At 51.6% G+C, this 25,670-nt stretch overlaps 1 protein-coding gene across 15 annotated transcripts in view; it reads right to left on the bottom strand.

Annotated features, from left to right (window-relative positions):
* Positions 1 to 25,670, bottom strand: part of LOC135404371 (transcription factor 4) — a 121,563-nt gene extending 95,893 nt beyond the window's left edge. For 4 of the 15 annotated variants that reach the window (XM_064639087.1, XM_064639088.1, XM_064639098.1 and 1 more), the window contains exons 1-2: positions 22,224 to 22,382; positions 20,546 to 20,618 (exon numbers count right to left, since the gene is read on the bottom strand). In XM_064639087.1, coding sequence (XP_064495157.1) covers positions 20,546 to 20,618; positions 22,224 to 22,325 — 175 coding nt within the window. In that variant the 5' untranslated portion in view covers positions 22,326 to 22,382. Of the gene's footprint in view, positions 1 to 20,545; positions 20,619 to 20,928; positions 20,952 to 21,024; positions 21,044 to 21,189; positions 21,348 to 22,223; positions 22,385 to 23,010; positions 23,093 to 23,762; positions 24,169 to 24,231; positions 24,290 to 25,654 lie in introns of those variants that run through there. The other 11 variants (XM_064639095.1, XM_064639093.1, XM_064639092.1 and 8 more) reach the window with 11 other exon arrangements.

The raw sequence follows: 25,670 nt of genomic DNA, 5'->3' as shown, positions 1-25,670 counted from the left end.
GTCCAGCAGAAACCTTCAAGGGGTGAGTCAGGAGTTCCAAAAATACCCTCCCTGAGCTGCAAACAGAGCTGGATGTTGCCATGGCACTGGGGAGAATTCCCAAGGCTCCAGCTTGGCTCAGGGATGAATCCAACCCCAGGAGCAGAGTTTCCTCCACTGCCTTTGGTCACTTTTGCCACTGAGTTCATGTGTTGGTTTTTCCCGGGATTTGAGGTTTAAAGCCAAACTTCTACAGGGGATTTAAAGGAGCAGGATTTCCACAAGTGCCTGGATCCCTGATCCTCAGGGATCACAGAATCCTGGAATGCTCTGGGTTGAAAGGGACCTTAAAGCTTATCCAGTCCCATGGGCAGGGACACCTCCCACTATCCCAGGTTATTCCAGCCTGGGTTGGAACACTTCCAGGGGCGGGGCAGCCACAAACGAGCTCTGTGCTTCCCAAAATCCCACTAGATCCCTATGTGCAAATCCAGGCCCCTCTGCCTGTACAAATCCGGCTGCTGGAGCAGGATCCTGCCCCACTAAGGGGATCTGCTCCACCCGCAGCAGGATGGAGCCAGCCAGGAACGACGCCTCGGTTAACTCAGCTCCGCACACACACAGCAAGACGCGCTCGGGTGGGCGTTCCCAAAAAAAAGGAGGAAAAATCCAAACCCACACTACTATTCCAGGCTCTCATTCACATCTGTTTAAGTCTGGAATGTCTCCAGCAAGTCTTGCATTCCCTGGGGATCCGGAGCGGGATTGGAACACAAAGGGAGCCGGGGCCCAGACGCGCGTGGCTGTGCCAGGGCCGTGGATGCCCGGGCACAGGGAATTCTGGGCTGCCCCCGGTGACCCCGTGGGATGGGGACAGCGCTGTCACCTCGCCCGACCCCATCCCACTGCTCTCCACCTCCGGAAGCATCCGCGGGAAGGAACGAGGGCACGGCACCTTTGCACTTCCCTTCCTTTCCTCCCCCTTTTCCAAGCATTTTGCAGCCCTACTCTGACTCTGGCCAGGAGCGCTGGGCAATTCCCTGATGCCCCAGCTGGAATCCCCTGGCCCCCCGTGGGATAACCCCACCCACCGACGGCGGCGGCGAGGGCGGGAGCTGCCTGTGCCCAGACATTGTCCGGAGGCACATCCCACAGTTAGAACACGGATACGAGGGGCCCATGTGTGTGGAAGGCACACACCGTGCTTCCAACAGCCTCTGCTCCGGGATGGTTCCCACCACCTCCTGAAATCCAGTCAAACCAGTCCCAGCCCGCACACCCCCGTGTTTTCCACTGAACAAACACCACAGAGAACAGGGTCATCGGGATGTGCCACCACCCCCAGCTCCAAGTTGTCCCTACCTTGGAATCATGGAATGGTTTGGATTGGGAGGGACTTTTAGGATCATCTAATCCACGCCTGTCATGGGCAGGGATACCTTCCACAGACCAGGTTATTCCAACCTTGGACACTTGCAGGGATCCAGGGGCAGCCACAGCTTCACTGGGAATTCCAGCCCAGCCCCTCCCCACCCTCCCAGCCAGGAATTCCTTCCCCATATCCCATCTAACCCAGTGGGAAGCCATTCCCTGTGGCCTGTCCCTCTATGCCTTGTCCCCAGTCCCTCTCCAGCTCTCCTGGAGCCCCTTTAGGCCCTGGAAGGTCTCCCAGGATCCTTCCCTTCCCCAGCTCTCCCAGCCTGGCTCCAGAGCAGGAGCAGACATTGGACACTCCTGTATGGCTGGCAGAGAAACCCTTTACTGTCTCCTTTTGGATTCCCAAGGAAAGCAGGGAACAGAGGGACGGATTTGAGGGTTTTGGCAAGTTGTAAAGCAAAGGCTGGATCTGTGTGATGTGCAAATCAGCCCCGAGCCCAAGGGCTGCCAGGAACCACCGGAATGAGGGGAGAAAATCCAGAAATCCGCCATTTCCCAGGATTTCCTAACGGTGCCCCCATCACTTCCTGCAGGGAACGGGCACTTTGCACTCACAAACATAGACACAACACTGTCCTAAGATTCCGTGCTCCCAGGTTTTTGTTAGGAAACAACTCCCAGGGAGCGCTTCCATCAATCGAAGTGGAGAAGGAGGAAGGGAAGAGTCAAGGAAAAGGAGGAGCAACCTCCATCCCTGGAAGTGTCCAAGGCCGGGTTGGAGCAAGCTGGGCTGGAGGAAAGTGTCCCTGCCCATGGCAGGGGCCGGATCCTTAAAATCCCTGCCAGCCCAAGCCCATGATTCCTCACACAAACATGGCCCTACCCAAACACGGAGATGTTAATAAATCTTATCAAAACCTACACAACTTGTGGCTCCATTTCCCCATCCGAGGTGCTGGAGGCACATTCCTGCTTCCCTGGGAGGCCAGGCCTGTTACACATGGTCCCACGAGCTCCTTCCCAAGACAAAGCCTTCCTTGTTGGATTCATTTGCTCCCACTCCAAGCCCACCCCACATCTGGTGCTCCCAGTGACCAAAACATTCCCTCTTCACTTCCCAGTAAATCAATTCCTCTCTCCGGCACCGGGGAGGAAAACAGGGCAGGAAAGAAGTGCTGGAGCACTTGGAGTGTTTTTTTGGAGCGCTGTGAATTCCAGGCTCGGCTCCATTCCAGCTCCATCGGCAGCTGCAGGATCCGAGCCCCACTCACAGAGGCTCATTTGATCCATTGTCCCTGCGAGAGGAGCCCGGGAACATTTGCAGGGATCCGTAGAAATACCGGCTGATGAGCCATTAAGGATTCAATGGGAAGGATGAGTCGGGAATAGAGAGGCAATCACAGCCCTCCCCGGCGCTCTGCACTCCAATGCCACCAAAATTCCTGCCGGATGGAGCCCGGGCTGACGTCAGTCTCTGCTGCACTTACGCTTTTTCCCGAGAAAAACTGGGTTTACAGGAGCTGAGGATAAAATGGAAACACCAGGGAGAAGCATCTCCCTCCTTTTTCAAAGCCTTCCCATTGAAATCACAGAATCCTGGAATGGGGTGGTAGGGATTTTAAGGATCATTTTGTTCCAAGCCCTGCCATGGGCAGGGACGCCTCCCACTCTCCCAGGTTATTCCAACCTGGCCTTGGACGCTCCCAAGGATCCAGGGGCAGCCACAGCTTCTCTGGGAAACCTGTGCCAGGGCCTCCCCACCCCCACAGCCAGGGGTTCCTTCCCAGTACCCCATCTAAATCAGTGGGAAGCCATTCCCTGTGTCCTGTCCCTCCATTCCCTGTCCCAAGTCCCTCTCCAGCTCTCCTGGAGCCCCTTCAAGCCACTGGAATTTGCTCCAAGGTCTCGCTTGATCCTTCCCTTCTCCCTGCTGAGCAATCCCAGCTCTCCCACGGGAGATGAAGCCACGACTCCCTCCCTGTTGTCCCCTATCCCTCCTACATCCATCTCCTCTCTATTCTCTTCCTCCCAGTTGTCTCCCAATCCCATCCCTTTTCCCAGTGATCCTACGCATTCTCTCCTCTCCCACCTCTGCCCCCAGAGCCACGCCGTGTTTTTCCCGGCCCCAAATCCATGTGGGATGCCTGTTCCCTGCCCTCCCTGCACCCTTGGCCCGGTGTTCCCGCGGTGTTCCCGGCCCTCCCTCATCCCGGTCTGGTGGAGCTGCCGGGCTCTCAGTGCCGAACAATGCGGGCTCTTTGTTCTCCCTGCTCCCCAATCTGTCCTTCCATCTGTTCTCCCTTGTCTCCCACTCCCGGTTTAAGCTCCTGGGGAAGGATCCTCCTCTTTGTTCCCGCTCCGCTCACTCACAGGGAGCTCGTGGTTCCGACCCAACCCACCTCAGCACCGAGATTTTCCAAACCACTCCGTGAAATCCTATGTTTTACTGGGATCCAACTGGTTTGCCTGGGAATCTTTCCCTCGATATGTTAAAAAAGAACAACGCTGATTCCTGGGAAATCCTGTTACAAAAGGGTCGCAGGGAAGCAAACAAAACCACTTGTCTCGGGCAAAGACGGAAAAACAGTAATATTTGCCTTCCTGCCCTCAATTTTTTTGACTCCCAAACTTTGGAATTAAACGGAGCAAAGAGAAAATGATGGATTTCAGCTTTTTTTGTTAAAAACAAGCATTTCTCACTTGCTCCTTATCCCACTTCTCCGTGTGACTGGAGCAGAGTTCGGCGCAAGAAAAGACAGTCCCCCATCCAAACCTTTAACCCACAGTGGCTCCAGGTTTACCCTTTCCCTACTAAACACTGGGAATTTGCTAAATTAATCCAGATTATCAGGCAAAAGGTGCAGGAATAGGGAAGGAAGGAGCCGCCTGACCCCCGAGGTAAAAGGATTTAAAAATAAACCAACTCCTTGTTTTCCGCTCAGGAAAACTGCTTGGAAAAAAATCCCTCTTTGGAGGTCTATGAGCTTTGCAGGTTTTGGGGTGTTTGGTTGGATTTTTGCCATTTTGCAGCCATTCCTGTTTGTTTTCCTTCCTTTCCTCATCACCCAACGTTAAAGCACAAAACCAGCATTCCCTAGAAGTGGTAAAGCCATCAAATATTGCAGGAATAGGGAAGAATCAACTAAGAGATAATTGATTTTCAAAATGTGTTTCATTCTGATTCAAGAAAAGAGTTTTCCATAGAAAAGGAAGAGGAAATCTCCGGCACCTCCCTGGATGAGCCCACATCTGTCTTGGTGTGACCACAGGTTTGGTGGCTCCAGGTGACACCATGTTAGCCCAGAGACACCAGAGGGATTTTCCCTGTTATCCAAGGTAAAAGCTCCTCCTGCATGAGGGATTTTTTCCCTGGAAGCACATTTCTCCTGGTGTTTTGTGCAGGGAAGCAGAGGGTGAGGAAGCCCTGCTCATACATCACCCTGGTCTTGGTCCCCTCTCAAACTAGTGATGGACAAAATCGCCCAAAACCAGGATTTTCTCCTTAAAAAAATTAGATCCTACAAACTGAGCTGAAATGCAAGCAGCCAAAGGTTTGGAATTACAGCCCTAGGAATTATAACCCGTGGACTGGCTGTTCAGTGGGTCAGGGCTGATGGCAGCGCTTGCCCTCATCACCCACCCCCTGCACCATATCTAGGAGAAAACCAAGCAGATTAAAGCAAAATCTCACTGAAAACCAACTCCTCCATTACTCCTGAATCCCCAAATCTCCCGTCAGTTTTCCCTGAGAATCATCCTGGTGATGGTTTCATCTCAGGACATTCAGAACAGGGAAAATGAAGGCAAATTCGCCCAACTCGTTATTTCCATGGCAGGAGTTGCACGGAAGAGGCAAAACAGCAGCAGGATGATGTGGTGGAGGTTGGTTGGAGTCCTGCTATCGAACTGCGGTGGGAGAGCAGCGCTGCCGTTCCTTCAAGGAAGCCCTTCTTTGATAGGATCTCATTAACCAGTGCTGGAGCAGAAAAACAGCCCATTTACAGGATAACATCTCCTCCTGACTGAGGCCCTGTCCAAGAAAAGAGGGATATTGATCTCCCTCCTGCCATAAAAAAGCCCTGCTAGACTCTGAACACTGAATAGAAAACTTCCATGGAATGGGGTCTGCAGCCCTGGCATAATTCACAGGATCACAAAGGGTGGAAAAGACCTCCAAGGTACTCGAGTCCAGCCTTTGTCCAGTCACCACCTTGTCACCCAGACCAAGAGCTCAGCAATCCTCGCTCACCCCTGAGAGCTCCAGCAACAAATCCAGCGGGTAAATATTGGGAAAGCTTAAAAACGTTCTCAATTCCACAACACACCTGGAACCCAGACTTGGTTCTCCAACCCTGCTCCTGTTTTCCAGCTGACGATGGAGCAGCTCCAAGTGGCTGGAATAAACTGGGAGGATGATCCCAGCTGGTTGAGACCTTCTCACTCTCCAGAATTCCCTGAAAGAATGCTGGAGCTGGGGGGGAGGTCAGGTTCTGCTCCCAGGGAACAAGGGACAGGATGAGGGGAAACGACCTCAAGCTGCGCCAGGGGAGGGTCAGGTTGGACACCAGGAGGAATTTCCTGCTGGAAAGGGTGGTCAGACCTTGGGAGGGGCTGCCCAGGGAGGTGGTGGATCCCCATCCCTGGAGGTGTCCAAGGAATGCCTGGACGTGGCACTCAGTGCTCTGGGATCAGTCCCACCCTGGACTCCATGACCTTAGAGGTCTCTTCCAAGCTCCCTGGGATTCTGGGATTCTCCAGACCAGGTCCCACAGCATTAAACGAAAATGGGATTTAATCTCCTCCATTGATATGAAAAAAGACCAGTGGGAAAAAAACCCGAACCCTGGTGGTGCTTTTAGTCCCTTCTGCAGAAGTTCTATCGAATCACAGCTCGGGCCAACTCCATTAGGGAGCAATTAGGCCTTAATGGCCGTCCAGAGCCATTATCAGGGGACAGTTCACTCGCAATACTTAAAGATAATATTTAATTGGAGCAAATTAATGGACTGCCTGGGAGACCAAAGAGATCTATTTAGGCTCTCTGCTTTTCCACTAGGGATGTTTCCCTTTGGAAAGCAACTTGTGTGCCAGGAGAACCGCTGGAGTCGGTGCCCGCCTTCAGACTTCACGTGAGCAGTGAAACCCAGAGTAAAACCTCAAAGAACCACCCGGTGTATCCCTAGTGCTGCTCCCTTTATTTCCCCACCCAGCCACAGTCAGTTTGGATCCTCCACAAAATATGCTTGTGGAGATGTCCACCTTCATCTCGTCATCACCACAGTTAATTACTGTTACATCAAAAATTTGGTGTATATCAAAATAATTCACACACTGCGGATCCCTGGGAAGCAGCTGGTAGCCAAACAGCCTATTTTCCAAAAAAAATCCTCAAATAAACTGGGAAACAAAGCCTGACCACCTCCAGACCAACAGAACCATGGAAGACCCCATTTCTTTCATATCATAGTCTCCTTGGAGCCTTCCCAAAATCTCTGATTCAAACATGCACCACTTCATATCAGTGCTTGGGTTCCAGTGACCAAAATCCCTCATTATTTGCAAAATCAGATTTAAGGTGATTTAAGGATCATCCCCTTCCACCCCCTGCCATAGGCAGGGACACCTTCCGCAGCCTGGGTTACTCCGAGCCCTGTCCAACCCGGCCTGGAATAACGTAGCAAGGAAAGCATGAGTTGATCTGTAAATATTAACCCAGATATAGAAATTCCAGTGTAAGGAAGAAATTTTGCCCTTCATTCCAAAGATCTTGGCATTCAATTCCTTAAAAAGGACAGGAGGAAAAGCAGGGAAGCCCTTAAATCCCCTTAAATCCATGCCTCCAACTGTATCCCTGCGTGATGCTGTGTGACATCATTGCCAGAGTCTCTTTGCTCCAGCAACAGTGGGAAGGTTCAAGGTTTGCACTGTTAGAATCTCCAGAGAATTCCCTGCTGGAAGCAAGTGCATGCTCCTGGGAAGCCCTGGGGGAGCTACAGAAGTAGGTTATCCCCCTTCCCCGCTGAAGGTTCGAGGTGTTCCCCACGAAGGCAGTGCCTGGAACAGCGCCCGCCTTTGCACCTCGGTGCCCTCGCCGGCGCCACCACACGCCAAGAGGCCCCGGAGTCTGCCACAGAGCTGGGGAATTCTGGGAGGCTGCAGCCACTCCAGAGCACCTCCCGCGCGTAGAATTCCACAGGGCGGGATCCCTTCCTCTGGCAACCACGCCGGGACCTGGCCTTGCAGAGAAGTCACGGGGTCACAGAAAGGTTTGGGTTGGGAGGGATTTTAAGGATCATTCCCAGCCCACTGCACCTTCCACTAGGCCAGGTTATTCCAGCCTGACCTTAGACACTTCCAGGGATGGGGCAGCCACGGATTCTCTGGGAAACATGTGCCAGGGTCTCACCCCCTCCCAGGGGAGAATCCAAGCCTACCCGTCAGCAGACACCCAATCCCAAAGCCATTGAACCCAAGGCACTGAGGAGCAGCTTTGATGTGCAAGGCGGCCACGGACGGACACTGAACCTCTGGAATATCAAGTCCCCAAATTCAAGAGCAGAACCCAAACAAAGACCGTTCTGCCTTCACAATCCTTATTAATGTCAGGAATTACAACCCCGGGAACCAATGGCGCCAATTAGAGAATGGGAGACTGGCCTTTGGGTGGCACCTGAAGAGCTCCAGCACCTGGGAGAAGGTAACCGGGGGGTCGACTCCCGGTTGTGCTCCTCGGAACCGCTCCCTTAATTTGACCTAATGCCCCCTAATGCCTCATGGTTCCGGGGATCGTTCGGCTCAATCCCGGGGCTTTAACGGAGCTGGAGAACTGGGGGTGTAATTAGAACCCGTTCCTGGAAGAGTGGAATCTGGAGCACATCCTAATGTGTAAATGACTCAATAACTTAATTAGGGGGAATGAAGTGCACTTACAGCCACAGATGCTTACGCCGGATCGGGATAATGTGGTGGGAATATATCCCTACTTTTTTAAGGGATATATTCCTTGGGTTTAGAACCCAAGCAGTAGGACGAGGAAATGTGGAATGTACACCAATTATGGGAAGGATGGCAGGGAAGTCTTTTTAAAGGGAAGTTTTCCTTACAAACTGATGTAAAAAAAATTTTTAAATCACTTCAAAATGCTGGAAGGAAACAACTTTTCAATCCCTGCAAATATCAACTCCCAGTGAAATTCCAAGTGGAGTAAGAGAGGAAATTATTCTTCTGAGCAAGCTCACGAGGATAAATCAATAAATAGAGCCCTGCTTTTCCAAGCTCACCTATTCCCAGGATCATTCAGGTTGGAAAAGGCCTCCGAGGTCATTTAATCCAACCTGTGACCGATCCCCACCTTTCCCACAGATTATGGCACAAAGTGCCACATCCACTCATTCCATGAACACCCCAGGGAGGGGAACTCCACACCTCCCTGGGAAACCCATTCCAACACCTGACCATCCCTTCCATGAAGCAATTCCTCACAGGCAAGTCAGCAGGAAAATTCCCATAGCTTTTGCTATCCGGGTTCCAGCTCTGGGGGAAGAGCACATGAAGTGCTCTTGCTGATCCCAAACATGCCAGTTTTCCATGGGAGCTGACAAAGGGAATGGGAGAAGCTCTAAAAATCACTTGTGTTCATGAGTCATCCCTATTCATCCCTCCCCTCTCCCCGAATCCCTGCTGGAGGTGAATGGAACACAACCACTGAGCTGAATAAACCAAATTATGGGATGTGAGCTTGGAGGAGGCTTCAAACGAAGCAACCAGGAAACGGGGGCTTTGATTTTCCACTGATGGATAAAAGGGCAGGATACAAGGAGATAGCACAAGTACCTATGGAGCTGTAGCTTGTCTGATTCCAAGAAAACAACCTGGGCAAGGGAAAAGTTTCCTGCCCCTGGCAGAGGCTTGGAATGAGCTGAGCTTTAAGGTCCCTCCCAACCAAAAGCATTCTATGATTCCACGGAAAGAAATCCAGGTTGCCAAGTTGCAGTGCCCAGATCACTTTTTCCATGTTATCTTTCCTATATTTATTAATTAACTGCTTCTAATGACACAGAGAAGTGGTTCTTTGTGGATTGACACAAGCAGTGTGAACACCCACCCAAAAATTCCTAAATGCAGGATTAGGCGGCAAGCAGCCGGAATTTTTGATGACAATATGGAATGATCCCTAAATGAGATGCCCTTCCTCAAAGTCCTCTCAGAAAACTGATTAAATTAGAAAAGAGATCAAACCCCTTTTCAAGGGGGAAAAAGAAGTTGCCACAATGAATCCAGGAGAGCAAAATGGCTCGTGGATGGGAGCAGAGCCATTGGAAGGCAAAAGTCTAGGAATAATGGGTTGGAATCTGTTGTCACTAGCTGAAAGGAAATCCAAAGTAATCCTGGAGATGCTGGTTAGTGCAGAACCTCCCTGTTGCTCCAAAGGAGGGAATTTTTGAGGATGAGATGAAGCAGCGCTGCAGTGAAAATTCTCTGTGAAGGCACAAAGGAGGATTGTGCCTCCCGGGAACGGGAGAGGAGGTGTTCGCCTCTCCCGGGAAGTGTCGCCCTCGGAGGAGACTCCGTTTCACATCTCCTCCTTGGGAGCCGAGTGAAATCAATTAACTCTGCAACTGGAACCAATTAACCCTCGGAAAAGCACAGCACCAACACAGTGGCAGCCCTTAATAAACGGGATCAATGTCATAAATCCATAAATAAAAAGGGAAAACGCTGCGGGGGGGGGTTGCCAGGCTCTGTCCTGTGGGCTCCTGGTTCTTCAGGGACATCAGAAGGATTTGGGGGTCTACAACCAAATGAAAACCTCAGAAAACTCGGGATTTCAGCAGCCCCGGGGGGTGGTTAAGATGGGATTCATCCCATGTAACTCCAAGCAGGGCCGGAGTCTCTGAGCCAGATTTCCAAGCAGGATGAGGATGGATACCTTGAAAGAGGCACCTTTGACCCTTGTCCCGGAGCGGGATGAACCTCCCTCCTCTCCGGGGAGGCTCCATGCTGCCTCTGCCCCATTAAGATGCCAGTCTGTGACCCAGGGCACAGTGGGAAGATGGTGCCATCTGTGACACGGAGCGAGTGGCCCTGGCCCTGCCCGGCTCCCGGCCCCGGGAACAATGCTATCCCTCAGATCCTGCTTCTCTGCTCTGGCCGCCCTTCCCTACTTCACTCCTGGCTTTACTCGGCTTTTTGCTGCCCTTTTTCAATCCAACTCACAGCAAATTGGAGGCTATTCCGCAGATTATCCATTTTTGCTGGGAATTTCCTCATGAATGAGGTCTTTCCGACAGCAACGGACGGGGAAGAGGCTTAAGCAGCAGAATATGATTGGAAATATTATTAATAAAATCACAAGTGACCCTGGTGAACACACGGCCCCCCAGACCCCTCCCGAGGCCACACTCCGTGCGATGGCTCCATCCCACCCTCCGGACACCACCACAACTTGATTTTTCCAGGGCTGTTTTCCAGAACAACTTTCTCCGAAAACAAAATAAAAAAGAATAAAGCTGCTTCTTTTATAATCCTGCACTTTCTATTTAAGCTCTTGCTCTTTTGGATTAAGGGAAGAACAACTCGCCATTAGGCCCTGCCCTGGTTATCAACATCACTCAGAGTCACAGGATTTATTTTACACTTCAAAAGATGGTCAAAACCAGTTGCACATGTATTTTTTGAAAGTTTAAATATCATATTTAATATCATAAAGCTCCCCCTTGCCTGGCAGTCAGGCACTGTGGTTCAGTGGCCACAAGCACTTACAGGGAGGGGGATTCCGGGAGGGCAAAAATGCAAATAGGAATCACTTGATCTGCTCACTTCGGGCTTTCAGGGGTTTCACTTCCTCCCTCTGTTCCTAAATTTTAGGTAAACAACCTCTTCTTAATAACCTTAACCAGGGCAATGCTGGAATTACAGAGGGTCATTGGAATCAAGCAGTTGCTGCACTGGTCACATCCAGGCGGCCCCGCGGTCGGACACAGGAGAATCCCAATTTCCCGAAGGTGTGTCACCACTGCCCCACATCACACTCACGAGGCCATGGCAGAGCCTTCTACTCTGGGTTTGCTCAGCAAAAAGACTCCATTTTGCCACAAAATGACTCAAATTTGCCCCAAAAAGACTCAGTTTTGTCCCCAATAGACTCGGTCTCGCCCTGCAGCGTTCAGATAATGAAGAGCTTTTCCTGTCTAGACAATCACTTCATAAACATATTATATATATATTTATTTTTTAATTTGACAGTGTGCTTGTTCCTCAGCTAAATTGAGTCTGTGGTTACAAGGAAGATGACCCTTTAATCCCAATAATTTCATGGCTAAGGATTTGTCCCACATCCAGGGAAGCAGCACTGGGCACCTGAGCGAGCGAACAGAGCCGGCGAGCTGATAAAAGCCACCCCAAACTCTGGGTTTGTGGTCTGGTCCCGGATATTTTTCCAGGCTAACTTCCTAGTTGGATCCCAACACATTCCCAGGGTTTGCTGTGCACCCCAGCCAAGGGAAGCACGGGTTTTCCACACCGCCCAAACCTCTTAATCAGAGCTCGGCACGAGCGCGGAGCGGCCGCGCACCCGGCACTGCCACCAATTAACCATGTCAGCTCTACAGGCAGACACCGAGCAAGGAGACCAAACACACACGGAATAGAAATGAGGGGAAAATACGCGGAATATAGATCAGAAAAAACACACGGAATATAAAGGAGAAAAAAATATATGGAACGTAAAGGAAAACAGTAGGAGAGGGCAAAACTGTGCTGTCCATCAGTGACCGTGCCGGTTCCGACATTAATGCTCTAATTTGTGGTGTTTACAAGACAGCTAATTTTAGGAATGTGAATTTTCCTCTGTTTATCCAACAAGCCCCAGTATTTCCTAAGTAAGTGGATCTTTCCAAGGAGGATAAAATCAACAAAGGGATTAGAGGCAGAAACCCAAAGTTAAGCGACGTGTTTGCTGCCGGCTCTGACCCTGCAGGATGAGGAATGTGCCGGGCTCTGCTCGGGATTTAACACTCCATTTTATGTTTTTGAAGGAAAACAGTTCATCCAGGACAAGCAGGAGAGGCAAAGAGTGGGATTCTCCTGTGGGCAAACCCTGGACACAGGTCTCAGGTAACACTTAGGCTCTCGCTTCCTCCCAGCTCTGCTGGTGGATGTGCCTGATCAGAAAGGCAAACCATCCCTGCTCCTCTCCCAAAATCCCTGCTGTCAATTGTCCCTAAAAAAAAATGAGGAAAACTGGGCTGTACCCTGTGGAAGTGCAGCTCACAAGTGCTCCCAAATCCCACCCAAACAGCCTCGTGGAGCTGGAATTACAGTGACACTTGTCCCAGCCTCATCCCTGCATGTCTTTGTTCCCAAAATCCCGAAGAAATGAGTCTCTTTTGTGTAATGGCATTAGATCCCGATACTCCAGCCTGTCCTGTCCCATCCCACGGTCACCACAACCAGGAGCAGCGTTGGGCCATCAGCAAGGACAGAGGACTTGGGCAGCTCCCGTGGCTTTGCCCCCTTCACTCCACAGCAGTTGTTCTCCCAGCGCCGGCGTTGCCGGCAGGGTCTGTCCTGGCAGCGCTGCCGGACCCTCCAGCCCGGCGGCCCTGGCAGGTGCTCCCACAATCCCGGGCCCTAATTCAATCACGCTCTGGGCTGACGTCAGGAAGCACAAAACAACTCCAAGGCTGTGTCTGAACGGGCCCAGAACCCCCGAGATTCAATTAGAGCCTTGATATTCCATCGGGAATCTTATTTAGCTGGATTTAATATCACCAAAGCCTCGGATCAGTTGTTTCTCAAATAGGTCGAGCGTATTTAAATGTACAGGCGGGGGGAAGAGCACGTCAGCCCCACGATCCCAAATTTCCACAAGCAAGCCTGGCTTTTACTCAGGAAAAACAGAGTCTGGTTTGCAGATGCTATAGAACAAAAAGAGCTGCATCCCTGTTTTCCTGGGGATTACATCCATGCCTAAGAATTAATTCGGGCATTTCAATGCTTTCCCGGTTTTGGACCCCTAAATGATCCCAGCAGAAATCCTGACTGCCACACACGTGATGTTCCACAGGGATTTGGGTTGGGTTTTTAACATACACTTTTCCAGGACCTCCAGGCCTGAGGTGGTGTAAGGGGAAGGATGCAAAGGGAGATCTCCTTGGGGAGCCTCCCTGGATCTGGGAATGAAGTACTGACCAAGGAAGGAGCACTGGGGCATCGGGACAGAGATCCCATATGGACACAGGACGGAGAAGGAACATATACATGGGATACACACACACACATGATACAGCAGGGACATACACACGTGTGACACAGCAGGGACATACACGCGTGTGACACAGCAGGGACGTACACGCGTGTGACACAGCAGGGATGTACACGCGTGTGACACAGCAGGGACGTACACGCGTGTGACACAGCAGGGACATACACACGTGTGACACAGCAGGGACGTACACGCGTGTGACACAGCAGGGACATACACGCGTGTGACACAGCAGGGACGTACACGCGTGTGACACAGCAGGGACGTACACGCGTGTGACACAGCAGGGACGTACACGCACATGACAGAGCAGAGTGACACACACACACATGACAAAGCAGAAGGCCACATATACACCACATATACGCACCTATATGATGAACCAGGGTGCCACACACACACACATGTATGACAAAGCAGGGTGCCATACACCTCCATGACAGAGCAGGGGTCACACACACATGACAGAGCAGGGGTCACACACACACATGACAGAGCAGGGGTCACACACACACATATTCCAGAGCTGGCTAAAGGGCAGGAAGGGCCGGAGCCACCAGGAAGGTGACAAGAAAACCTTTACAGTCACTGAGTGCAGCCAAATTCCACAAGGGCCCACAGAAAACCCAGCAGCAGTTTCCAAACTGGATCGCAGCAGCACAGACAACAACAGGGAGCAGCTCCTACAGGCATCACTACCGGGAGCACAGAAAGGTGCAGTTAAGGAGCGACTGCCACAACGGTTCTCAGACCAACGGTGCTGTGACTGCCCCAAAATCCACCCAAACAACCCCAAGTTTCCATCCACCTGCTCAGTGGAGGCGCAGCTCAACCGCTCCTTGGCAGAAGGAATAAACCCTCCCAGCTCTCTCTTCCAGGCTTTTCCTAGTTCCCGTAGTTTGCTGGGAAAAGAAATTCCACAGCAGCGGTGGAAAAGATTAAAAAATTAATTAAGCATTTGGTCATTCCAACCCGAGAAGCACCAGGCAGGAAGTTTTCCATGCAAACAGCTTAGTGATAAAGATTCAGCAGGTTGGTGTTACCAATCCAGGGATTTGGGCCCAAATTCCCAGGTTGGAAACCTTCGAGCGGCACAAGGGGTGGATTTTGGGGACATTGGACCTCCCGGATGCCCAAAAATAAGTCGCCTCAGGCAGCCACTTTTCCAAAGAAATAAGAGCAAATTGAATTATTGCAGGGGCTGGGATGTGCTGGCGTCATCCCTCCTGGCTGCCGAGGAACTCTGTGGAGTGGCCACTGGCAGATGGCACATCCTCTTACATGTGTATTAATTTTACATGCTACATCCTAGGAAACATTCCCAGGTTATTCCCGCTCTTCTCTCTGTGTCCACCGCCCTGGAATCTGGGAAAACATTGGGAAAAGCACTTTAAACCATAACTGCTCCTTATGGAACAACTGCAGGGTTTTGTTGGCTGATGGGAGCTGAGTTAAATCCCAGCAGGATTTAAATCCCTGAAAACCACAGGCCACCCGGACTCTCCCCTTTTCCCGGGATTGCAGAGCTCCAGATTTCCAGCTACAACAAGTTTACCACGAGGAGTAAATGTTTGATCTGTAAAGCTTCCAAAACGACTTTGTTTATCAGAGCAGATGAAGGGGGGAAAAAGAGGGAAAGGAATCATTTGGAGCTCAAAGCAAAATTGTTTATAGGACAGCTTTTAGTGCTCCAGGATTCCGGGCATTTAAGGAAGATTCCAGCAATTAACAGTATAAACTTCCACGACTTAATTCCACTCTATATGTTCCTATGGCTTAGTTGTTCCTCTATTATTTCAGTTATTCCTCATTACAACACTAATCAGGAAAGATATTTGCTGATCCTGTCCAAAAAACATAAGCAGCTTCTCCACAACATTCCTGGGATCCCAAAACAGGGGCTTAAACCCTTTGACTTTCTAAGTAAAGGAAAATATCCAAGTCATTCCCAAATTCTGTTTAAATTACAGAGGGGGAATGATAAAAAAATTAAATCCCATTATTTTTTGGCTACCGCAGAAACAAGTGGTAAAAGAGGAAATTTTGGGGTTATTTGTGCCTATTCCATGTTCCTTGGGAATTCGGGCCGTGGAAGCTGCGTTTGCCTCTGACAAAAATCCATATGAATTTGGGAGTGGCACGAGCACAAATCCAGTGGGAAGAAGCCAGATTGCACCTCAGTTTTTTTCCCTGAGCAGGCTTTGTGCTCCCACTGAAGTCCAAGCCAGGCCCAAGTTGCCTGGTTTAACGGCCCCACTTTGTTCCCAGATCCCTGCTATCCACGGGATAACGTCAAGCAGCATCCCTGCTGCTGCTGGATTTGGGAAGGGCAGGCAGGGGTGTCCCCCCTGCAGGTGACATTCGGGTGGCTGCGGCCCCGGAGCGGATTCTGATTTATTACATCTATTGCAGAGGAGGTAACGTGGAACGAGGCTGCCCAAAGCACCTCCAGCTCCCAGCCTCCGTTACCACTGGGAATGGCCAGGCTGCCTTATCTCTTTCCTTACCAGCCAGGCCCTGGGCTCCCAGATTTCCACAGCCCAGGGACTGCAGGTGGCTGCAGCCCTGCAGTGGCCTTGGCAGCTACACTCAGTTTGCTCCTGCGAGTAAGAGCCGAGCCCCGGAGGAACCTCTGTGCTCTGCGAGTCAGCCTCCCGCTCCGGGGGGGCTCAGGCCACTTCCCAACAGCACAGCCTGGGGCTCTGGCTGCCCCCACGGAAGCGGTCGGCCGGGATAGGGCTGGGAGAGGAGGAGGATCCCGGGTAAACATAGCTGGAAGGATGGGAGGCAACAGCATTCCTGCTCTCCTTAATCATAATTACGAAACCTCGGGGATGGAAAAGAGGGAAGGAGTCGCTTTTGTGGAGCCCGGAGTTTTCAGCAGGGAGAACAAGAGGGATATGGCACAGGGAGCCGGGGTCGGGGCCGAGGGTCCTGCAGCCCCCCAGAGACCTGGAATTCCAAGGAGGGAACGTGGAGCGACGGAGCCGAGCCGACACCCAAAGCCCATCATCATTTTCCCTCTTTCCTGGCATATCCCGTGGCAAACCTGGGCTCCCTGCCCTGGAATGGCGAGAGCTCCGGACCTGACACATCACTCCCTTGGTGCAGCACTATGGGGCAAAAGGCTGAGAATTGTTCTTTTGGGGGATTTTCCCTCTCTTTTTTATCTCTTGAATGGCTATTCTGCATTATAATCCCCTCCTTCCCAAATTCTCCCTGGTATGGGGTTTCTGCCCTAGCACACAATACTGGGATCCATGCCGGCATCCTCAGGTGTGCCTCACCTGAGCAGCTCCAAAACATCCTCTGAATAAAGCCTCGATTTAATTCCATTTTTTTGGTGATCAACCACCAACAGCAAAATTCTGCGGCTTCCCCACACTCCAAAACCAGGCTGTGCTTAAAACACCCCCCACAATATTTGTCAGAATTTCCTCACAGAACATCCCAAATCAAAAAAAAAATGGACTTTAACCCAAGCTGGATTTGTGATTCCCTCGTTAAAGATGTATTAATTTGTTGCTCTAATGCAGGCCAAGCCCTAATCAAACTAATGGCAAAATGAAAAGCGAGGATTTAAATCCTTTAAACGGACTTTGCTTTATTGGGAGATGCAGAGATGGGAGATTTTTTCCCTTTTTTTCTGGGCCATGGGAATGGGCAATGAGAAAAATCCCGCTTTTCTCCGATTCTGCTGCCACCCACACGCTATTCAGAGACACTCAGAGTGGGCAATCCAGAGCAGATGCTCCCAAATGGAGGTAAAATTCCAGGCTTTAAATAGAAGGAGCAGAAATCGAAGGGAATCAGGAAGATGTGGGCCCTGATTAATGGATAAAAACCCGAAATAAGCTGAATGTGACAGACCCAGGGAATTCTCGGGGGCAAAACTGCTCCCTGGTCCGTCACCCCTTTATTTTATGGGGCCTCACACTCAAAGTAGGATAAATTTGTGATGGATTTGCTGGGGAAGGGGTTAGAAACTCTTCCCAAAATTTTAGGTGATGTGGGTAAATTCATTTTCTTTTGGCCACCGTCCTAAAAAAAGGGAAAACAAAGCAGAAAAACTCCAAAGCCCCCCCCAGGTGCCCGCAATGAATGTGCATTGTTCAGTGGAAGGAGCAGCTCTTAAATCACTTCACAAACACGACCCAAGGCGGAGGGAACTCCGGGGGAGTTTGGCTCCCCGGTGCTCCCAGTGCCGCTCTCCCGGCGCAGGTCAGAGGCTCCGGCCCCGGCGGAGCGCCCTGTGCCCAACACCTGCACACATCAAACACGCTGCTGGGCCTTCCCTGGGCTCACAAAAGCCTTTCATGTGAAAAATGCTCCCTGGGAATGTCAGGGCTGGAGCTCAGGTTACATTCCTTTCTCCCTGCAGCCCTCCCCGGGCTGGAACACGGGGAGAAGCCATGTTTGTGGAATTCGAGACTCAAAGGCAATGGGGTTTTACTTTCTTTCCCCCCCCACGCTGCAAATCACAACAGAGAGTCGTGGATTAGCTGAGGGAAAAGCCCCCGGGACGACTTGGAGCAGGAATTATTCCCACACTTCCTCGAGTCCAGCTAGTTTCACTTCCCTGCCTGGCATTACTTTTGGAGGCTCTGTTTTTCCTTCTTTTTCCTCCCTATAAGGAGTTCCAGGTTAATGCAGAGCAATGACATCTGTGGTTCCTCGTCTCAATAAACGTATTCCTAAAGAGGAATATTAAAATCTGGCTCAAACTTCCCAGGGAGAACTTGCAGGAGGAAAAGCAGGATCCCTCCCGCTCCCCAAACGCGCTGTTCCCAAAGTGCATCATTAGAATAATAAACCACGTTTTGCCATTACTGACGGAGCTGCTTCGGTCCTGCCACGGAGCACAGACACCCCTCTCGGAGCAGTTATCCCGCTGTTATCCGTGCAATCCCCATTTCCCAAGCCCTGGCTCATCCCATCCCTGCGTGGGCTCCAGACAATAGCCACGCACCTCCATCCTCAGGCCACGCACCTCCCTGGCATCGCCCCCAGCTTTTTGGGAAGCACTGAGCACTCCCTGCAAAATTCCCTGTCGAATTACCGAGCAATAGATATTCCAAGAGGAAAATTCCAGTTATTTTCCCTTGCAGAAGCCCCCTGCGCTGCCATTGTGCAAACACCCGGCGCTTCCTCAAGCTTCTCCTTCCTCCTCCACCACCAGGCATTGATGTGGACAAGGAATTCTGCTGGAATTCTGTCCGTGGGACAGTTCAGGTGTTGTTTTAAGGGGTCTTTATCTCCCTAACCCTCACTTCCTGCAGCTCATTAAATCATCCTCCTTGGCTACAGGAGGTGTCAAAGTTCCTCGAATCCTTTCAGCTGTGGAGACAATAAAACACAATTTAATCACTCCCTGCTCTGGTTTGTCCTCCTGATCCAAGAGACTCCAGAGCTGAGGCTTGGGATGGAATTATTAAATATAACTCTGGGGTCACCCAGCCCAAGTGGTGGCTGTGCACGGCCCGGGCTCCGAGCGTGACAAATTGATTTGTCTGGCACAAACACTCCCCTGAAAACAAATAGAGTGGATATTCCATATCCGCCGAAATCGGCTCGGAAAATTACGGCGCAAAATGGCAAAAAATGGGATTAAAATCTACAGCTCGTGTTTGGAAAGTTGTTCAACCCCAACGGCAAAATTCTCCAAGTCGCTGCAAGCACAACATAACCAAGTTTGGGGAGATAAAACAAACCCACGGTGTTATTTCCAAAGGCTCCACAGAATAAAAGGCACAAAATGAGTGTTCAGGTGGCACCTGAGCTTAAAAAACATTCCACTGCAGATCAACTGCCAGTTAGGAATCCTGCTCTGGAAATCAAAAGCTGACTGATGACCCAGTGCATTTAATGAAATGCTGGATAAAGAGAAGGGGTGCCTTGAATCGAGCAAAAGCTGGGAATATTGGGCATGAAACCCTTTGGAACGAGGCGGATATCCAGGGGCAGTTTGCAGGGAAGCCGTGCCCGAATTCCCCCCTGGTTTGCCCAGGATCCAGGTATGAGCCGACGGCCGGAGCATTGGCACGTGGAGCTGTAAACACTGCAGCTCCCTACCTGGGGCTGGGGCAGGAACACCAACTGCATCCCGGGGCAAGGAAATGGGCAGTAAGGATCTCTGGGAGTTTGCCTTCTCATCTGTCAGGCACATAAAAGCCTCCCTATAAAACTGGAGTTGCCAGACAATTATTGTCCACACATGTTCCACCGCCAAGAGCTCCGAGATCGCTTTGTCATCCCACTCCCGATTCCAGGGAATGCTGCACTTGCCCATCCAGCCCCACCACAGCCAAAGAACAAACAAATCCTGCTTCTGCAACGCTCTGATATTCACAAGCAAAATGCCCCAGCTCGAGAAAGTGACCGAAAGGGTTCCATTCACGAAAAATATTCCATCCTCTCTCATCCTAAACACTTCCTTTCCTGCCCTTTATCCTCCGATACTTGTGATTTCTATATTTAATTGCAGCAGCCTCCCATTCGGCTTCAATTCTGCTTCAGTTCTGACTCACCAAATTCATTTGCACGCGAGAGGTTTCAACTCTCATCCCTCCCAGACAAAGAGAGTCTTTGGAATTGGAAATAAAAAAAATTCTCCGAGGCTCAAATTAAAAAAGGAAAAAGATAAACCTACTTTCAAACCAGAACAATTTTGAACAGCAGTTACACAGAGGGGAAGTTCAGGGGGTTTTCAAAAATCAGGAATGTGTTGCAGTGCTCTAAAAACCTCCCAGGCTCGTGGAAATAATAAAAATCAGAATAATCATAACCGGTGCTTAGGAATAATTCTGCTCCAATCCGAACAGATCTGCTCCCCACGAGAGATTAAAGCACCACAACAAAGGTAAAGCCCATGGAGAAATAAATCACAGCATTTGCACCACAGAGGGAACAAAAAACGGTACCTACTTGAGCCAGTGAAATGTCCACTTGCCAAGGAAGTTGGTCCATTTTTCCCACTGCTCACGGGAGGTGAAAACATCTAAAAAAAAAAACAAAGAGGCGTTACTAGTGGAAAACAAGCGATTCCCGAGTCCTCTGGCAGTCCAAAGTTCCTTCCACGGTCCTCAGGAGTTTCTCTCCCCCGAACCATCATCCCCCAAACGAGTGCAGATTGCTGCCAGCCCCCACCGGCGTGCCGCTTTTCTCAGGCTCGTTAGCTTCCCAGACAATCTGCCCTTCCCCAAGACTTCGAGCCATCCCAGTGCCCGGCAGCTCTCCAGCCTGGGAAGCGGGGCTGGCTCCGCTCTCCCCGCCGACAAAGGCGGAAAAAGTTGGGACTGGGTCGCAACCTTGGCCATCAACGTAGCAACGTCCACTTCCATCCCGCTCCAGGATTTGCCTGGCATGTGGGAACCCAAATAATAATAATGCAAAGTGCCACCTGCCCTAAATTCTCATCCCGTCTCTCCCACCGAGCAATTGGAAGCCAGGCTCGCTCCTCGCCCCCTCTCCCTCCCTCTCTCGCGCTCCTCTCTCTCTCTCTTCCCAGCATTTATTCCGACCCTAATTGGTTTCTCCCTTCTCCGACGCGTCTGGTGGATAATACGCACCTTCCCTGAGTCAGAGCCTGCAAAAAGCCAGGGAACAAATGGGAAAAGTGCACCGACAAGCAGAGAGGGGGCTGCGGAGCTGCCGCGGGCTACGATTCCCGGCCAAACTTCCCGCAGCCATCCCTCGGAAGCCGAGGCTGGAGCGGCAGCACCAGCCTGGAGCACGCGGGGGAGAGGGGGGGGCCTCGCCGGGCTTTAGGAGCGGCCCCGCATCTCCCAGCGAAAGCTCTGCCCTAAAATAAATAACTAAGTGGATAGAGAGATATTCCTGACATATTGGGGGGAAGGGAGGGGATGGGGAGAGGAAGGAAGGGGCTGGAGGGGGAGGGGGAGCCTGACAAAACTAGACAAGTGCACGCGTCCGGCGGAACGTTCGGCCTCCAAACCAGCCCAGGGGGACAAAAACCTCTTTTTCCCCGCGAAAAGAACGCCCCAAACCCCTGCCCAGGGCCGCGCCGAGAAGGTCGGAGCAGCTTTAGCGCCAGCAGAAGCCAGAGGAGATTTCAGGGAAAACTTTAAACTGAGACAGTCGTGGATTTCTTTGCACTTTCCATGTGCCAAAAAACGAAACAAGGGAAGAACCGAAAGGAGAATATCAGCGACTCATTAGCAATTAATTAGTTCATGTGCCAACCACGCTCGCAAATCTAAAGCACGGTAAAAGTGCAATATTGGTATGGAGGAATGATGAGAAATGGTCAGTTTTCGGGGCGTTTCTTTTGGCAGGAATTATTCGAGCCATCCGAGACATGAAACCAAGCTGCTAACGCGCCTGCATCTCCCATCACACACAATCAGAAAGACTCCAAACGCTCAGCTTGGATTTTTTTTTTAAGCAAAAACAGATATTTACTGTGCTTCTAGCTGCTGATTAAAAATTGCCCAATGTACTTAGAGCACAGTTTGGGGTTGGTTTTGTCGCTTTAGGGTTTTTTTTTGGGGGGGAGGGTTGGATTTTTTTTTTTGTTAACAGAGCAGCTAGAAGATTTTGGGTTTTTTAACAGCTGTTGCTAATTTCCACCGTTGTTTCTTACCGCACTGAAATCCAGTAAATCACTCAGTTCTTTGTCCGTCCCTAAGGCAGCCATTCGCTGTTGGTGATGCATTTTAGCAAAATCACACAAACCTAGAAACATGGAAATAACCGCAATCAGAAATCCCGAGCCTTGCAGGAAACACAGTCGGATTTTGCTTTTTTTCAAGGGGGGTCGGGGGTGGGTGGTTGAGAAGAAGGAGGGAGGGAAAAAAAGATGGAGGGGCAGCAAAAAAAAAAAAAAAAAAAAAAAAAAACACAACAAGAGAAAAAAAAAAGGCGATATTGTATTTCCAAAGAGGCGAAACCCGGGAACATCCACTCTTAAACCCAAATCCAGAGGAGAAAAAAACAGGCAAAGCCTCGCTCCCAGAGCATCATTTATGCAACAGGAGGTTCAGCGAGGAATGAATGAGGATCCCAGAGAAGAAACTACAGCCATCCGCTCCCAACTTTTTCCCTTCTCCTTCTTCCACGCAAAGGAGCGTTTGGAGGCAGAAACGGCAAAGAGCGAGAGGAGGAAAAAAAAAGGCACGGCGAGCTGCGAAGTGCAGGTTCCGGGGGCGGGGGGGGCAGCGGGGGACAATTAGCCCCGATTCCTAATTTGCGGAGAGGAGGGGGGGATAAGGCCGACAACAAGCCGGGAGCGGCTGGGCCTGTGCGGAGGCAGCGCCCGGGGGGAGGGGAGCCGAGGGAAGGGAAGGAAGGGAAGAGGGAAGGGAAGGGGCACGGAGCCCAGCCCAGCCCCGCGGCCCCGACCCCGGCGAGCCCCGGCGCCGCCTCCGTACCCGCCGCCGCCGCTCATGGAGCTCCGAGAGCGGCTCCCGCCCGCTCCCGCCGCACTTTTCCAAGGATTCCACTTTGGATTCGCCCGGCTCGCGCACACACATGGCGAGCGCGTTTATACGGGGCCGCGGGCGCACGTGACGCGGGGACTTGGCCGGCAGGAACAAGGTTTTTTCCCCCTTTGGATCGCCCGCTCCCCGTATTCTTGGGTTTTTTATATTTCTCTCTCTAACCTTGCTTTGTCGGGGCCGGTTTATTCCCGCCCTCCCGCTCGATCCCAGCCCCGAGCTTTCCCGTTTTCCCGGAGCATCGCTGCAAACTTTGCAAAGCAGCCGCTTGGATTTACGCGCAAGTTTTTGGGGACGCTGCCAGCAACCCCCCGCCCTTCCCCTTCCTGCTTCCCTCATCCCCTCTGCCACTTTTATTCCGTATTTTCCTCTCGCAGGCCCGACACCGCTAAAAAACAACTCCTTGGATTTCATTTTCCGGTAGGAAATAAAGCAGCGAGTCCCCGCGCTCGGCGTTTGCACCTTGGTGTATCTCTCACACGTGTAGTTACACCGTGTCTATGCAATGTATACACAATGTATATCTATTTCAACAGCCCGGAACTTGCACTTTCTTTCTTTCTTTTTTTTCTTTTTTTTTTTTTTTTTAAATAACACATCGGGATCGACAATTTCAATCAAAAAATAAAAATGAAAGCAAAAAAATTACACAGACAAGTTAGTCTAACAGCAAATCGGAACTTTACCTTAAATGGCCACAAATATGTTCACAATATTCCAAGGGGGGGGAAAAAAAGGAAAAAAAGAAAAGGAATCAAAAGAATCAAAATAAAAAGAGAGGAATCTTCTGCCAAAGTGCTTTATTGTCTCACACGTGTGTGACCCTCCGAAACCACCAAAAAGTAGGGAAAGTGTCAGTCCCGCTCCGGCTTATTCCACAGCTTTTACAGGCACCCTACACCTGGCTTTGTTGGGATTTGGGGGGCCAAAAAAAAAATTTATAAATTAAAAAATACATATAAAAAATAAAAAATAAAAAACAAGGAAAGAAAAAGAAAAAAGAAGGTCCGACAACTTTTGCCCTATTGTTTTTTACAGACACATGGTGAGGGGCTCGCGGCGCCGCGGCTCTCGGGGACTTGTCCTTCCTTTCGAAAAAAAAAATTTAAAAAACCCCAAACAAACAAATCCAAAAAAAAAAAAAAAGAAACCCACCCAGAAGCAGGGGGGGCGCGGGGCCGGCGGTTCCCAGAGTTGGTCCGAGTTTAGGGCAGCGCGGGGCGGGCGGTCCGGGTGAGCAGCGCGGCCTCCCCCGCTGAGCCGCGGCCGCTCGCAGCCCGCCCGGGCATCGCCGCAGCGCCCGCCGCTCACATCCGGGCAATGCCCGCGCCTTATAAACCCGCGCCGTGACGGGCAGCGGGAGGAGGGGAGGGGAGGGGAGGGCGGGAGGAAGCGGGCGGGACGGCGCGCCGGGGCTGCACAAGATGGAGGGACCCCGCCGCCCCCCCAGCGCAGAGGGGCCGGGGGGCCGCGCTGTGCCCGTCAGTGAGAGGGGCCGCACCGACTCCATTGTGAGAGGGGCTGCGTTGGCTCCATTAATGATGGAGGTCTGCAATGCCCCCCGGAATGATGGGGGCCGTACTGCCCCCCCGAATGGGGGGGGGCGCATTGTCCCTGTTAATCAGGGGGGCCGCGGTGCCCCCGGAGTGATGTGGGTCCGTACTGCCCACCCTAATGGGGGGGCCGCATTGTCCCCCATTAATGAGGGGAGTCCACGTTGCCCCCCATCATGAGACGGGTCCACATTGTGCCCCACCGTGAGGGAGACCCACATTGCCCCCCATTGTGACAGGGGTCCGCACTGCCCCCGGCCGGGAAGGAGGTTTGCATCGTCCCCCACCGTGGGGGGGTCTGCATTGCCCCCCACCGTGAAGGGAGCCCACACTGCCCCCCCCATCGTGGGGGGGTCTGCATTGCCCCCCATAATGAAGAGGATCCACACTGCCCCCCAGAATGAGGGGGGTTTGCATTGCCCCCCATAATGAAGAGAATCCACACTGCCCCCCAGAATGAGGGGGGTTTGCATTGCCCCCCATAATGAAGAGAATCCACACTGCCCCCCAGAATGAGGGGGGTTTGCATTGCCCCCCATAATGAAGAGGATCCACACTGCCCCCCAGAATGAGGGGGGTTTGCATTGCCCCCCATAATGAAGAGAATCCACACTGCCCCCCAGAATGAGGGGGGTTTGCATTGCCCCCCATAATGAAGAGAATCCACACTGCCCCCCAGAATGAGGGGGGTTTGCATTGCCGCCATCACGAGGGAGGTCCCCACTGCCCCCCATTGTGAGGGGGGCCCGCACTGCCCTCAGCAGATCCTGTGAGGGATTTCATGACCTCCCCAGCCCTCAGCAGACCCTTTTAGGGGTTTCGTGCCCCTCAGCAGAACCTGTGAGAGGTTTCAGACCCCTCAGCCCTTGGCAGACCCTTTGAGGGGCTTCAGACCCCTCTCCCCTCCAGCCATGATCAGATGCCATTTTGTGTCCCCCTCCATCCCTCAGCAGACCCCGTGAGGGGTTTCAGGCCCCTCAGACCCTCGTCCCTCAGCAGACCCTTTTAGGGGTTTCACACCTCACCATTTCTCAGCAGACC

Source organism: Pseudopipra pipra, chromosome W (assembly GCF_036250125.1).
Source record: "Pseudopipra pipra isolate bDixPip1 chromosome W, bDixPip1.hap1, whole genome shotgun sequence".
Taxonomy (NCBI): Eukaryota; Metazoa; Chordata; class Aves; order Passeriformes; family Pipridae; genus Pseudopipra; species Pseudopipra pipra.
This window is presented reverse-complemented; position numbering and strand designations above follow the sequence as displayed.